At 39.4% G+C, this 13,607-nt stretch overlaps 1 protein-coding gene across 4 annotated transcripts in view; it reads right to left on the bottom strand.

Moving 5' to 3' along the window:
- The window catches only part of Snx7 (sorting nexin 7), a 112,466-nt gene extending 108,821 nt beyond the window's left edge, over positions 1–3,645 (bottom strand). For 2 of the 4 annotated variants that reach the window (XM_087213172.1, XM_021247843.2), the window contains exon 1: positions 3,275–3,463. Coding sequence is in view for 2 of the 4 variants with exons in the window: in XM_004869101.3 (XP_004869158.1) it covers positions 3,275–3,454 (180 nt within the window). In the remaining 2 variants the exon portion in view is untranslated. Of the gene's footprint in view, positions 1–3,274 lie in introns of all 4 variants that reach the window. The other 2 variants (XM_004869101.3, XM_021247844.2) reach the window with 2 other exon arrangements.
- Between the last annotated feature and the right edge of the window lie 9,962 nt (positions 3,646–13,607).

The raw sequence follows: 13,607 nt of genomic DNA, 5'->3' as shown, positions 1-13,607 counted from the left end.
GGGATTTAAGTAGGTCTCTAGGACCTCCAGTCAATTCTTACCACTAACCAGCCTCTCTGGCTATAGGTCTGGCTTTGTGATCACTTCATCTTGCAAAACTGTGAGCAAAAAATTCTTTCTTTACAAAGTTATCCTACTACAGTTATTTCATTATAGTAGCAATGGAAAAAATGGATGTCTCAGCCCTATAACCTATGCTTTTTTTTTTTTTGTACCGGGGATTGAACTCGGGACCTTGCACCTTCAAGGCAGGCAGCAGAACCACTGAGCTAAATCCCCGGCCCCATGACCTATACTTTCAAAAGTAACCTTTTTTACAAAAGTATGAATTATTATTTCAAAACCCTCCTCAAACCTGTCTGTTGTCTCATTTCTGATTTACCATTTAAAAACTTAAGTTTTTCATTATTCTTATAAAACATATTAACTTGTATTATGTATGTCTTTTCAAAGTGTTTATCAACAAAATACTAAATTATTCACTTCATGGCTTTGCTGGGTATTAAAATTAAGCCACTAGTCCACACCTTCCAGAACTTCCTATTGTCCTATCTCTAGTTTTGGGGTACCAGTCCATTCCGTGACTTCTCCAAGATGACTGGCTGTGATGAGGATAATTATATCTGCAAGTTTCTCATTTATCTTAGGGTTTAGACAGATAAGCAGTCTGGCATGAGAAATAAACCTTTGAACTAAAGTTCGCTTTGCCCTAGTTTTAACATAATTGCTACTGTTTGTATCATTTTTATTTTTCCTTTGTTTGACTGATTGATTGATATCATTGCTTAATTTTTCCTCCCTTCCAACTTCTCTACTTGTTTTTAAATTAATCCTCTGCACTCTCCATGGTCTCTTGAGATTTGGCATCATTTTCTCCTCACTGGACATTTGAAAGCTCAGAACACCGACTTATGCTGGCATTTAAAGTTTCTGTCATATATTTCCACATAGACTAAAAAAATTGTTATAGTAAGAAACAAATGTTTTTTTCTCAAAGAATACATAGTAAAGCCATCTTACACACACACACACACATACACACACACAAATGTACTTGGCATGTACTTGTTAACATGTTGTGAGAAGAAAAGAAATAATAAGACAAAGTTCTTATTCTTTGAAAAACTTCTAGAAGGGGGCACCAGGTATACATGCACAAGGTAAGGGATAAGGTGACTACAGATGTGAATGGTGACAGTGTTAGCACACTGAAAGACAATGGCAGTTGCCTTCAAAAGTAATTGAAGATGCCATCATAGGGTAGGCTGGAAGGTGGTAGAGTTCCAGAGAGGAGCGTAGGCCAAATGGAGGAGATTTTCCTAAATTTACTTGTCTAACTATGGTTACTGATTGGAAATTTTAACTTACTGAAATGTAAGCAGGTAGATAATTCTAAATTTTCCAACTATAGTAGTATTTTCAGACTTTAGACAATAATATATCTTTAATCTACGTAGCCAGTTTCTATAGTGGTGGTTCTTAACTTTCTCTAAGCACCTAACAAATGCAGTTAACCGTAATAAGGAGGGTGGGTCCAGTGCAAGGTCTGAAGCTCACAGTTTGGAAGGCCATCTTTGCAAAAGAACAGAACATTACAAACAAAAAAGATTGCGAAGAAAAATAAACTTATATTTAGAATGAGAAAAGAAATCTCAACAAATGATTGGAGGTGTAGAGATACAGATTTCTTATTCTGACGCAGCTTTAGGCTACCGACCAGGAGCACTCACTAGGAATGCTTCCGGTTACAAGGTGTCATTTGCTTTCCACCTGGAACATCTACAGCTACAGCAATCCCCACCACTCCTACAGGCCTGGGCAAATGAACACCTCTGCTGCTTCAGTTCCATCAGCTTTGCCTTAGATCCACCTCTAACAGCAAGGTCTCATTAAAACAGTGACTGAAGAGCCAGCTGGGACACTTAAGACTCTGAGGAAAGAGACCACCTGGTAAATTTAGAACAATTCCAGATGATTTTTCATACACAACTGCAGCTCCCAGCATCCTCCCCCAACCTGCAGCCCAAAGTTGGAAGTCACAGGATGCATAATTATAGACTGTTACTCACAATTTAATGGGCAATGTAAAATAGGAAAGTATAGCAAAAAAAAAAAGTCAATAGACCAATTGTCCTTGATGTGAACATCAAGTACATGTGGAATACAGAAAGGCAATGTTAGCCTTTTACAACTAATCGTAAAATAATTCCAATGCTTTATAATTTAAATAAATGGAGAAATCAACAGCACAAATCTGTCATGCTCTTTCTGAACACCTAGAATACAACTGGGCCTATCATTCCACTCAACCCTAAGGGAAAAAACGGATCTTAAATATTTCTCTTTGAAGTTAGAGTTCTTTTCCAACTTCTGTTTGCTCTCCCAGATTAAAGACACGGTTAAGTAGATTGGCAGCTTTAACTACCATCTCAAGGTAACATTTAACTTGGTAATGAATACAGTGTTCTGATCTGAACTCAAGTCTCCTATTAGCAACTTGAGAAACTGGAGTGACATTCAATCGCTCCACAAGATAGTTTTCTTTTCCAAAACCTTTAAGAAATTACAACTAGGACAGTCTCCCTATACCCAAAGTTTACTACTAATCCCACAAATCCATTCCTTCCAATTACAATTCAAGTCAGAAAGAGCTTCTGGTCCCACATGTAAGGAGGAGAGAGAGGAGAGAAGGGAAAGTTGCTGGCTGTGGGCTGGATGGCAGTAGCTGGCCATCTGAAAAATCCTCCGCTCTGCAGCTTCCTGTTAGACACACGGCCGCTTTCTCCTGTAGAGGGGATCGCCTGGCACCTATTCCGTCTGGATTTGAGACTCACTTCGAATGTCACGCAACTCTCAAATCCACAACCAACAACACTAAACCCAAAACAAATTCCGTAAACTTGGTTGATTTTCCCCCGAGTTGAGAGTGGGCCGCGCCCGACCAGAAGCTGGCAGTGACGGAGGCAGCTTCAGGCCCCCCGCCCCCGGGATTCGGGGACTGTCGCAGGGAGCTGTCAGTGTCGAAGGAAAACAAACACAACTTTACAGACTCCTCGAAGCCACGGCCCTGCCCAGCCGAAGGTCAAAGTACGGAGGAGGGAGTGCCTGTGGCTCAAAATCCCGCCGCGACGCAGCCCGGGCAGCGGAGACGTTGCCCGCGAGGTCCGCAGCTCCGGGACCGCGCCGCCGCCGCCGCCCAGCCCCGCGGGGACGCGGTGTCAACTCCAGAGTAGCCTGGGAACTTTGCCGGCACGCGCCGCCGCCGCGCCCTCACCTTACTGAACACCTCCAGGTCGTCCTCGTCCTCGTCCAGAACCAGCACGTCGGCCTGCAGCGGGGCGCAGGAGCCGCTGTCGCCCAGCAAGGGGATGCCGGCCCCCGTCCTCTCCCCGCCGACGCCCCCGACCTGGAGGTCCGAGGAGCGCGCCTCAGATGCCCGGCGCTCGCCTTCCATCCCGAGAGTGAGCGCCCTGCCGGCAGCTGCCGCCCGCCCCGCTCCCCGAGCGCACCCATTGGCTCCCGCGCGGCCTGCACCTCCCAGGCCGGCCCCGCTCCAGCCCCTAGCCCGCCGCGCAGACGCGGAACTGCCGGGACGCGCACCCGGCCGAACGGGTAGGGCCACCGCGCCTGGACGCAGCCTCGCCGGGCCGCGCGCTGGCCGGCCGGGGGCGCCAGAGCGGGACGCCGGGAGCCCAGGAGCGTGGGCAGAGGCGTGGCCGCCGCCGCCCGGGCCTCAGGGCGAAGGGACGTCCTCACGCTGCGCCAGCCCGTGGGCCACCGAGGGCGGTAGTCCTCCGGGACTGGGTCTGGGAAGAAGCCACGAGCGAGCCCTGGACTTCGCGGGATCCTTGCTTTTCTTCGAGGTTGTGATTTTCGAGTTTGTCTTTTCTAAGGTTGATGCAAAAGATAGACGATATGGAGACCTCCTCTGTTTTGTGATTGATTTTTGACCCAGTGACTGGTCTCTCCAGTCGTTTCACTGTCAAGCCAAGAAAGTTGAGATTTTCAAAACTATTTTCAGCCACTTTCCAACGTATCTTTACTTCTGGAAGTCTTCTTGAAGTTAATAAGGAAGAATGTTACGGAGTGCCAAGGACAACTAGCAATACTGGCCATTGCCACCAAGAAATAATTTTCAGTCCTTGCACTGCCAAGGCAAAGCTGTAATTACTTAGTTGCTTGTTCCGTGCCTATTATTTTTTTTTTTTTTGAAAATTCCAAAAATAGTGGAAAATTGAATGCAAATTGATCTAAACTATTTTCATATGTTATTTTTGTCTCTTAGCTTCACCTCTTTTCTTCTGTAGGCCCTTATTAAAATTTTTAAGTAAATTAAGTTATATGTAAGAATTCCCTGTTGGGGAACTAAAGGATATTTTCATTTCTGACTACAAGATGAAGTTTCAATGTAGTCCCTCTTAATCAAATGTACCTCCTAATGATTTCAAGATACGCGCTCACCTCAGTCAAGTTAGTCACTGCCCAGTGATTATATATAATTGTTTCTGTGCTTTGTAATTCCTGTACCCAAAATGCTATCTCCTATACCTTTCATAATTAGCTATAATCCCATCGCTTTCAGACTTTCCAAATGGCAGTGTTCCCAGTTTCTTAATTCTATTCCAACTTATAGGTTGCATTTGTTTCATATGTCTTACATTCCTTACTAAACTGTAACGTTCTTCAGTTGAGGATTATAATATATATTAGTATTCAGCAATACCAGACTTACTCAAAAAGGTTCTCTACTGAAATCTAGGAATATAAGTTATTTAAAAACTTTATTTTTTCCTCTTTAAGTTCAGAAAGCAAATAAGGAAAAAATCTTTTGTAACTGCAATCTCTAAACGAAGAAATTCATAATGATACTTCACTCACAGAATTGTCTAGGAGATATAGAAAGCACACCCAGAAAATGGAGAGAACAAACCAAGGAAGTGCAACTTGGATCTCAGTGAATACCGTGCCACAGGAGCACTGATGCAGACAGTGCTGCTACCATTACTTAATACTACATGCCACATCGCCTTCATATATTGCATTAGTTGGCACTGATGTCACTGGAGTCCAAGGTGCTATCTCTGTCTTCAGTTCTGCACTGCCTCTGAGAACTTCCCTATTGTTATTGCCACAAAAATGTCTCCACAGTTCCATTTCTCTATGTTGATTGTCCTAGGCTCAGAACAGGAGGGTTTGCCTGCTTGCGTTGGGCTACCTGGCCGGGTATCATGAAGATTCCTAAGGCAGAGAATGTACTAAACGTATAAAGGCCATATTGATGCTGGTCAGTGAAGAAGGTCAGCATGGTGGAAGGGAGAGGAGGAGAAAAGATCTCTACAGCAATTTGCCCCTTTGGCTGTCCAACAGGCACATCACCTTTTCTTTATATATGCCCTCACACCCCTCTTGCAGAGTATACTTCAGCTATGTCTTAAGTACTTGGATGTACAGTCCTCAGCTCTTGAAAGAAGAAAACCCCACACCTACTCATTATTAGTACAGCCCAAAATCTAATTGGTCTTACTTTCCTACAGTCTCAGTTACACATTAAATTGGGCCGATTGCTGTATTCATTAATGGAAGAATTCTTAATATGATACTAAAGCCTTTTAAACCACCAAGTTCCAAAATTTTGACTGCAAGTAAAATACCAAAATGTTCCACAGCCAGTCCTATCCCTTGTTCTCTAAACTCTTATTCCACATTATTTTTTGCCATTTGGTAGTAACATCTAAAAATGGGCAGCTGCAGCTCTATGAACCTACTCACAGGTAAACAGAACAAGAATGGCGAAGGCAAATCCTCCTGGTGGCCAGAACTTCCAGTGTGATCTCTGGTTATATACTATGTCAGCAAAGAGAAATGGCCAGAAATACAGGTCTATATTAATGTGTAGTTGCAAATGGAATAAATAATATCGTATGATTAATCATGGGGCGTTTAAAGAAATATGTGAATGGATTATTCAGAATAGTCATAAAGATATTTGTGAATGTAAAACACCCACCAAAAGGTCAATACTGCAGAAATAACTTAGTGATCACATAGACAGGCTTATGCACTTTGGGTGTCAGCCTTTCCCCCCAGCCATCACATCCTTTGCTTACTAGGTACATGAACTAAGAGGCTGTGGTGTCAGGAATGGAATATAGGCCTGAGCACAGTAACATACGTTGATGAGTGCTGCTGCTGCATACCTACTCTAACAACAGCACAGCCCAACAGTGGGCCCTCAATATAATGAAATTCCTGATATGTGGGGGCCAAGCCAGCCTTTTCCTAGCAGGTTGATGACACCAAACTTCTGACTTCATGGGTTGGGTAGAGATATAGTCTTACTAAAACACACACATCCTGGATATGTTATTATCTTCCCTGCCATTAATGTTTGCCAACCCACCATCCATGGAGTTATAGAATGTCTTGTTCACTATCATGGCATTCCATATAGCATTACATCTGATCAAGAAACATTTTACAGCAAAGAAATAATCCATGGGCTCATGTGTATGAAGCCAAATCTTCTTACTATGCATTCTATAACCTGGAAGTGGGTGGACTGGATTCCTGAAGACTGTTATAGTGCCATTTGCATAATAACCTGAAATTATGGGGTTCTGTCTCAGAGGAAGCAGTATATGCTTTACATCAGAGTCTCTTAAAATATATTTGTCTACCCCCAATAGGTGAAACAAGGGCTCAGGAACAAAAGAGTGACATCGCTCACTGTTAGCCCTAACAATCCACCTGGCAGAATTCTTGCTTTCTAGCCTATCTCTTCTGACCTAGAAGTGACTCATATTTCTTTTGCTCTTAACTCATTGGCTATAACAGGTCACATGATTTCACTCAGCCTAAAGAGGGTTACAAAGTATAGTTGTACTGTGTGTTCAATATACAGAAGGTCAAAACTACTGGAACAGCACAAACAACAGTTGTAACCCTCAAGCCATTAATTCTGGGTGATTAACATGAGGCATGGACAAGCTAATGCAGGGATCATAACCCCAATTCTGTGGTTAATACCCAATTATGTCCAAGTGAACAGTTTTTTACATGAAATTTCTTTCTGATTTTGAGAACTGAGGCATGTATTTCAAATTATTAACTTCAATTTTCTCAACAACAAAGTTGGATAATTAATAGTAGATACTTCAAAGGTTATAAGGATCAAAGAAACTAATATACATGAAATCCTTTGTGAACTAAATAGCTGTATAAATCTTAATGGTTTTATTAGTATTACCATTAATATTAAGTTGTAGCATATCGTTGCCGTATTTGCCCTATAATTTCACTTAGAGTCCCAAGCAGTAACATTGGGGTTCCTATAATGCTGTGTAATGCTTCGTAGCTCTTACTAGAATATGTATTTTCAGAAAGCTTTCCCTTGCTATGATGGTGACACTGGCAATTTTAAGTCCTCCACCTTTTAATGAAATAAACACATAATAAGTACATAATAACATGATTTTAAATACTGTATCTTTAACAAAAAATCCAAAGGAAATAGACTGTGCATGTAATTCTATGATCTAAAATGGCCTACTTTTCTCTTGACCAGGATATAATAATCCTGCTATCAAAGCAGGAAATTAAGGATGATCATTAGTCAAAACAAAAAGGAAATTTATTATATAATACAACTGAAAATATAGAGGGTAAATTCAAGGCATACCATGATCATTGTTCAATGAGTTACCTAATTATTTTTATAAATGTGCTGATTTTAAAAGCTTAATATTGCCAAATTTGTTTGCAATATATTGATGTTTTCAACTGAAAGCAAGCTTTCAGTTGTTTTTAAAGCTTCTCAGAGCCACCATACTCTCTTTCCATGGACAAATCCATCAGATAGACACTTGCTATCATGGAATTTCATAGAAGTAGTACTAGTATAATCAGAATTTATCAGCAGTTCTTTAAAGATATTTTCTTTAAAACTTTAGAAAAGTTATTTCTAATAAATTATAGTAAATATGTTTGATACAGCTTTAAATGAAAGTGTTATAAAACATAGAGGAACTATATCATAAAAGCAAGACTTATGCTTGCTTTCTTTTTCTTTTTAAAAATAATATCTTTATCTGAGATATAATTCATATACCATACAATTTATCCATTTAAAATAGACAAGTCAATGATTTTTGATCTATTTACAATGTTTTGAAAGCATCAACAAAATCAATGGAGAACAGTTTCACCATCTCCCCCAAAAAGCTCTGTTCCCATGAATAGCCATTCCCACTTATCCCCAGGCTCCAGACCTTGAAACTATTGATTTACTTTTTATCTCAATAGATTTTTCCTGTGCTGCACTTTATGTAGATACAATCATATAATATGTAGTCTTTTGAGACTGGCTTCTTACTCTTGGCATAACATTTTTAAAGTTCATCCATACAGCATGTAACAGTATTGCATTCTTTTGATCACCAAATAATATACCATTTTATGGATATATCACATTTTATTTACATATTTGTTGACTAATGAACACATAACTTGTTTTCACTTTCTGGCTGTATTAATGTGGCTATGAATAATTACATACAGGTTTTTGTGTGGCTATATTTTCATGTTTCTTGGGTATATATCAATGAGTAGAATTGCTAAGTATATAGTAACTCTATTTTTAAACTTTTGAGAAAGTGCTTGGGTGCTTTCCAAAGCAGCTGTACTATTTTACATTCCTACCAGCAATGTATAAAAGTTTCAATTTCTCCATATCTTGACAAAACTTGCTATTGTCATTTTTGGTTGTATCCATCCTAGTGAAATGAAGTGGTATGCGTCATTGCAGTCTTGATTTGCATTTCCCTGATGCACAGTGACACTGAGAATGCTTTTATGTGATTGTTGGCCATTTAGGTCCTATCTGTAGAAAAAATCTATTTAGATCCTTTCCATAACTTTGATTTGAATGCTTGTATGTTCCTATATGATGTATAAGCAAAACTTTACAATTAAAAAAGAAGAGGCAGATTTGTGTAGGAATTTGATCAATTTGTAGAGAAAAGCCAACTTGATATTATTGTCTTCTATCCATGAACATTGGATATCTTTCCATTTACTTAGGTCTTTTAAATTTTCTTTTTAAAATATTTAGTGATTTTCAGTATATAATTTTTAAATTTATTTTATTGAATTTATTCCTGGACATTTTATGCTTTGTGACACTGAGACAAGAGATTGGGGTGTGGCAAACCTGCCTGGGGAACTAGGCATGTTAATTACAGGGTCTTGGAACACCAGCACAGAACAGTTCCCAAAGCCCTGCATGTGGACTTCTCATGAGAACTTGAGCAGGTTTTCAACAGGATGGCCTAGTCTTGAAGTCAGCCTAAGGCATGGGATCCCAGCAGTGCCTCTCAGGACCATATGCAGATGTTCTTGCAGGTTTGAGATGTGGGTGACATAAAATGACACAGACTCCAACAAGTGGTTGCTATCATGGCTTTCCTCAAGATAGGCCATCCTATGTTCTCTAGGGAGACTTTTTCTCTTTGGCCCAAGCTTGCTCTACAGAGCCATTTTCTCAAGCTTGTTCTGCAGAGCCAGTTTCTCCTTCCTTCTTCACTTTTACTTTTTCAAATAAAATTTGTCACCACTTTTTGCTTGTTTCATTCAATTCTTTGTTTAAGATAAGAAGAACCTGGACTCCAACTCCAAAAGGAAATGATAGCACCACAAAACCCAGTAATGTTTATTTGGCAAGGCACTTTTAGAAGGAGGTACCTGATAACAATACTAATATAAATGGAGTTGCATTCTTAATTTTATCATATAGAGAAATACATTTGTAAGAATTGATCTTGTATCCTTTAACATTGTTTATCATGGTTCTTAATTCTGACAGTTTTTAAATGGGTTCTTTGAGATTTTCAATATATAAAGTCAAGTAATCTGCAAATATAGTTTTACATCTTTTCTTCAAATAGGAATGGCACTTTTATTTTATTTTCTTACCTTATTATTTAGGATTATTGAAGAAACAGAATCTATCTGTGTAACTACCTAAAGATATTTACTATAATACACTGACTAACAAGATTATATAGGCTGAAAACCCTAATATTCATATTTGGCAAACTGGAGACATAGGAAACTCAAATGTATAATTTTAAAGCCTGAGGCCCTATACGCAAGAATGATATTGATATTTCTGTTTGAAACCAAGGACAGAAAAAAATAGTCTCACCTCAAAATCAGGCAGGCACAGCCTCTTTTTGGTTCTATTTAGGCCCTCAACATGAAAAAGAGCTATTTGCTTTATTCAGGCTTCCAATTCCAATGTTGATCTTATTCACAGAGATACTCTCACAGACACATCTAGAATAATACTTGATCAAATATTTGGACACCTCTTCACACAGGCAAATTGATATGTATTTACCTAATGCAAGACCAATCTTTGTCAATTTGGCACTTGAGATATCGTAATATAAAAATATATATGTGGTCTTTATCCATGATTTCTGGCTAGAGCTCCAAAAGCCCTTATAATTTCCTAAATGATTAGACTGATTAAGATGAAAAGATCTTGTTTTGTTACTCATGGAAAGTCCCTTTCAACCACACCTGAGTTATGTTAATAAAGTGTTTTCTGAAATCCCCTAAAGATAGGAGGCTGGTTGCCTGAGCAACCAAAAATGTGATTAGAAAGTTGGAACTTTAAGCTTCACACCCTGACTCCCAGAGAGCGAAGAGGGATTGGAGATGGACTAAATCATCAGTGGTCAGTGTTTTAGTTGACCATGCCTATGTAATAAAGCCCCTCTAAAACTTGCAAAGGATGAGATTCAGAGAGCTTTGAGATTGGTGAATAGTTGAAGTTGCACGTAGCAGGATTCTCCTGGAGAATCAGTAGAGGCCTTGTGCTCCTTGCCTTCATAACTTGTCCCATGCACCTTTTCTATCTGGCCGTGTGTGAGTTATATCCTTTGTAATAAACTGATAACCTAATGAGTAAATTGTTTTCCTTAATTCTGTGAATGAAGGACAGTCATGGGAACTTCTGCTTTGTAGGCATCTTGGGTAGATGTTGTGAGTAATCTCAAGATAAACTACTTGCAATTGACATTTGAAGTGCTGGGGGAAGTCCTCTAGGACTGAGCCCTTAACTGTGGGGTCTGATTCTACCTCCAGGTAGTGTCATAATTGAAGTGAATTCTAAGAGATCCAGTTGATGTCTACTAGAGAATGTAATTGAATTATTTTGGGGTAAAAAACACTAATTTTGTGTCAGAAGTAAAGTATTGGGAGTACTGTGAGATTATTGAAGAAATTCAGAGATGCCCTCCTTTTCAGTATCTATCTACACCTCCTTCAACCATCCTTAAACTACAAACAAAAACAATAAAAAGCTCATAACTCTATGTAACATGCTACAAACCTCTTGAACACAACTGTAAACTTACTAACCCTTTTCCCAGAAGAGAAGTCCTCAAATAATGATTACTATTCTCTTTAGTAACTGGGTTAGTGAGCTTTCAGTCATTATGGCAAAGTACTTGAGATCATCAGTGGATAAAGAGGGAAGGTTTACTTTTGCTTGGTCTCAGATTTCAATCCATAGTCCTTTGTTCCCATTGTTTCCAGGCTCATGGCAAGGCAGAACATCGTAGCAGGAGCCCATGGTGGAAAAGGAACCAGGAACACACTGGAACCAGGAAACAAAAGAGAGAAAAAGTGCACAGTTCCAATATCTCCTTCAAGGTCCCATCCCCAGCCACCCAACTTCCTCCCACTAGACTTACTTCTTAAAGATTCTATTGTGACTGGTTCGAGAGTCCCATGGGCTTTCTTTCCAGGTTCTTAGTGTCTCAAACAAAAAATTGGACAAGACACACAGAAAAGGCAATGAGAGTGTGTACTTACTTAGGCCAGTAAAGAAATACGCTATATTGAGTGAGAGCAAGTCAGCAAAAAGGCTCATCGTGGCCTAAAGGGAAAGGAGCCTCTTTTGTACTCAAAATTCCTGGGTTGTCTCTCATTCATGCAAATAAGGCATTGGAAAAGTCATTCTATCCAATAATTAATTGGCATCACAAAATGTGTAAACTATTCTATTTAAAAAAAAGTCATTTGGTTTCCTGTTACATGTAAATGAAGGGTCAAAAATAGTGTTTTTGGATTGATTGTGCCCATATGCAAATGAAGGATTGAAAAGAGCATCTTCTGATTGGTTCCTTGAACAGCACCAAATTCTAACTAAGGATTGCAAATAGAAAGTTTCTGATTGGTCCAAAATAGAACTTTTCACATTAGTTCTGTGTACAGTGATGATGGAATCACTATATTGGGAGTGTCCATCCTCCCTAGAAGTGTCTCTCACCCTGTTGTCCTGTCTTTCTATCACCTCTCTATAGCACCGCAGTCTGGCAACTAAGCCTTTAACACATGCACTTTAGAGGGACACTTATCCAAACCATAGCATTAACCTGTAACATGAACACTGTGGTATGAAATTACAGATTTTTAATACTATACTACAAACTCAATACATCTTATGTCACATGATAGTAGAGTAAGAAAACCAAGCTATTTGCTTTACACACACACACACTGAAAACAGTAAAAAGCACAGCTGATATTTGTAACTACCTTCTTCTATTCCCTATTCTGATTGTGTTTCTTTATCTAATGAGGTGAGTCAAATCTTGAATCCTGAAAGGTCTGGACAAAGTAGTGGTTTGTTTGTTTTGTGTGTGTATTTTTAAAATTTTTATGTGGTTACTGGGGAATGAATCCAGGGCCTTTACACTGAGCTACATCCCCAGCATCCCCCCCAACTCCTACCACAAGTGAGGCATGAGCTCTCTAAGCCACTAAAATTGCCTTTATTAGGCTTGAAATTGCAATCCTCCTGCTTCAGCCTCCCACAATACTAAGAATACAGACCAATGCCATCATACCCAGCTTGGGTAAAGTAGTCTTACCTGGTTTGAGTTCTTGTAGTTTTTCATTAACTTTAATCACAGGCCATAGTAATAATTCATTACCCTATGAAATCTCGTCTTCAAAACATATTCTTCCTTACTTTTATTGTGGAATAGAATTCTAATCTCCCTCTGACGGTTCACGTGAAAGAAATGTGAAACTTGTTATAATCATAACTGAGTCATTTGTGTCAATGCTACCCCACATGAATAAAACCAGGAGGTTATGAAGGAAGGATTATTATGCATGATTGCTTGATAACTATTGCCACAAAAAAACTCTGCCAGAATCATAAACTTGCAGAGGCCCTTATAAACTTATGCAAAAAGTACTTCTACAAAGGCATCTGCCTTGCAGTTGACTGTTCAGCCCCAGACCCATATCACTCTTGTTACTAATGATTGTGCCCAAAGATTTTTTTTTTCAAAATATCCAATGCAGTCCTACTCCTTTTTTTCTTTAGAAAACTCTCCTTGCCTCAACTTTTTTGAACACAACCATAGTTTACTATGGCATGAATACTCCCATTGCAATACCCTGATATTCTCAAATAAAATTATAACTCTTTGAAGAATCTTTGTTTTATTTAGGTTTTCACTGGCATCAATAACCCAAACTAGCACAGTAACTCCCTTCTTTGTGTGTTGATTCAGAGGTAGGATGCA

Source organism: Heterocephalus glaber, unplaced genomic scaffold, assembly GCF_053883595.1.
Source record: "Heterocephalus glaber isolate CG9 unplaced genomic scaffold, H.glaber_assembly_v1.0 deba00001442, whole genome shotgun sequence".
NCBI lineage: Eukaryota > Metazoa > Chordata > Mammalia > Rodentia > Bathyergidae > Heterocephalus > Heterocephalus glaber.
This window is presented reverse-complemented; position numbering and strand designations above follow the sequence as displayed.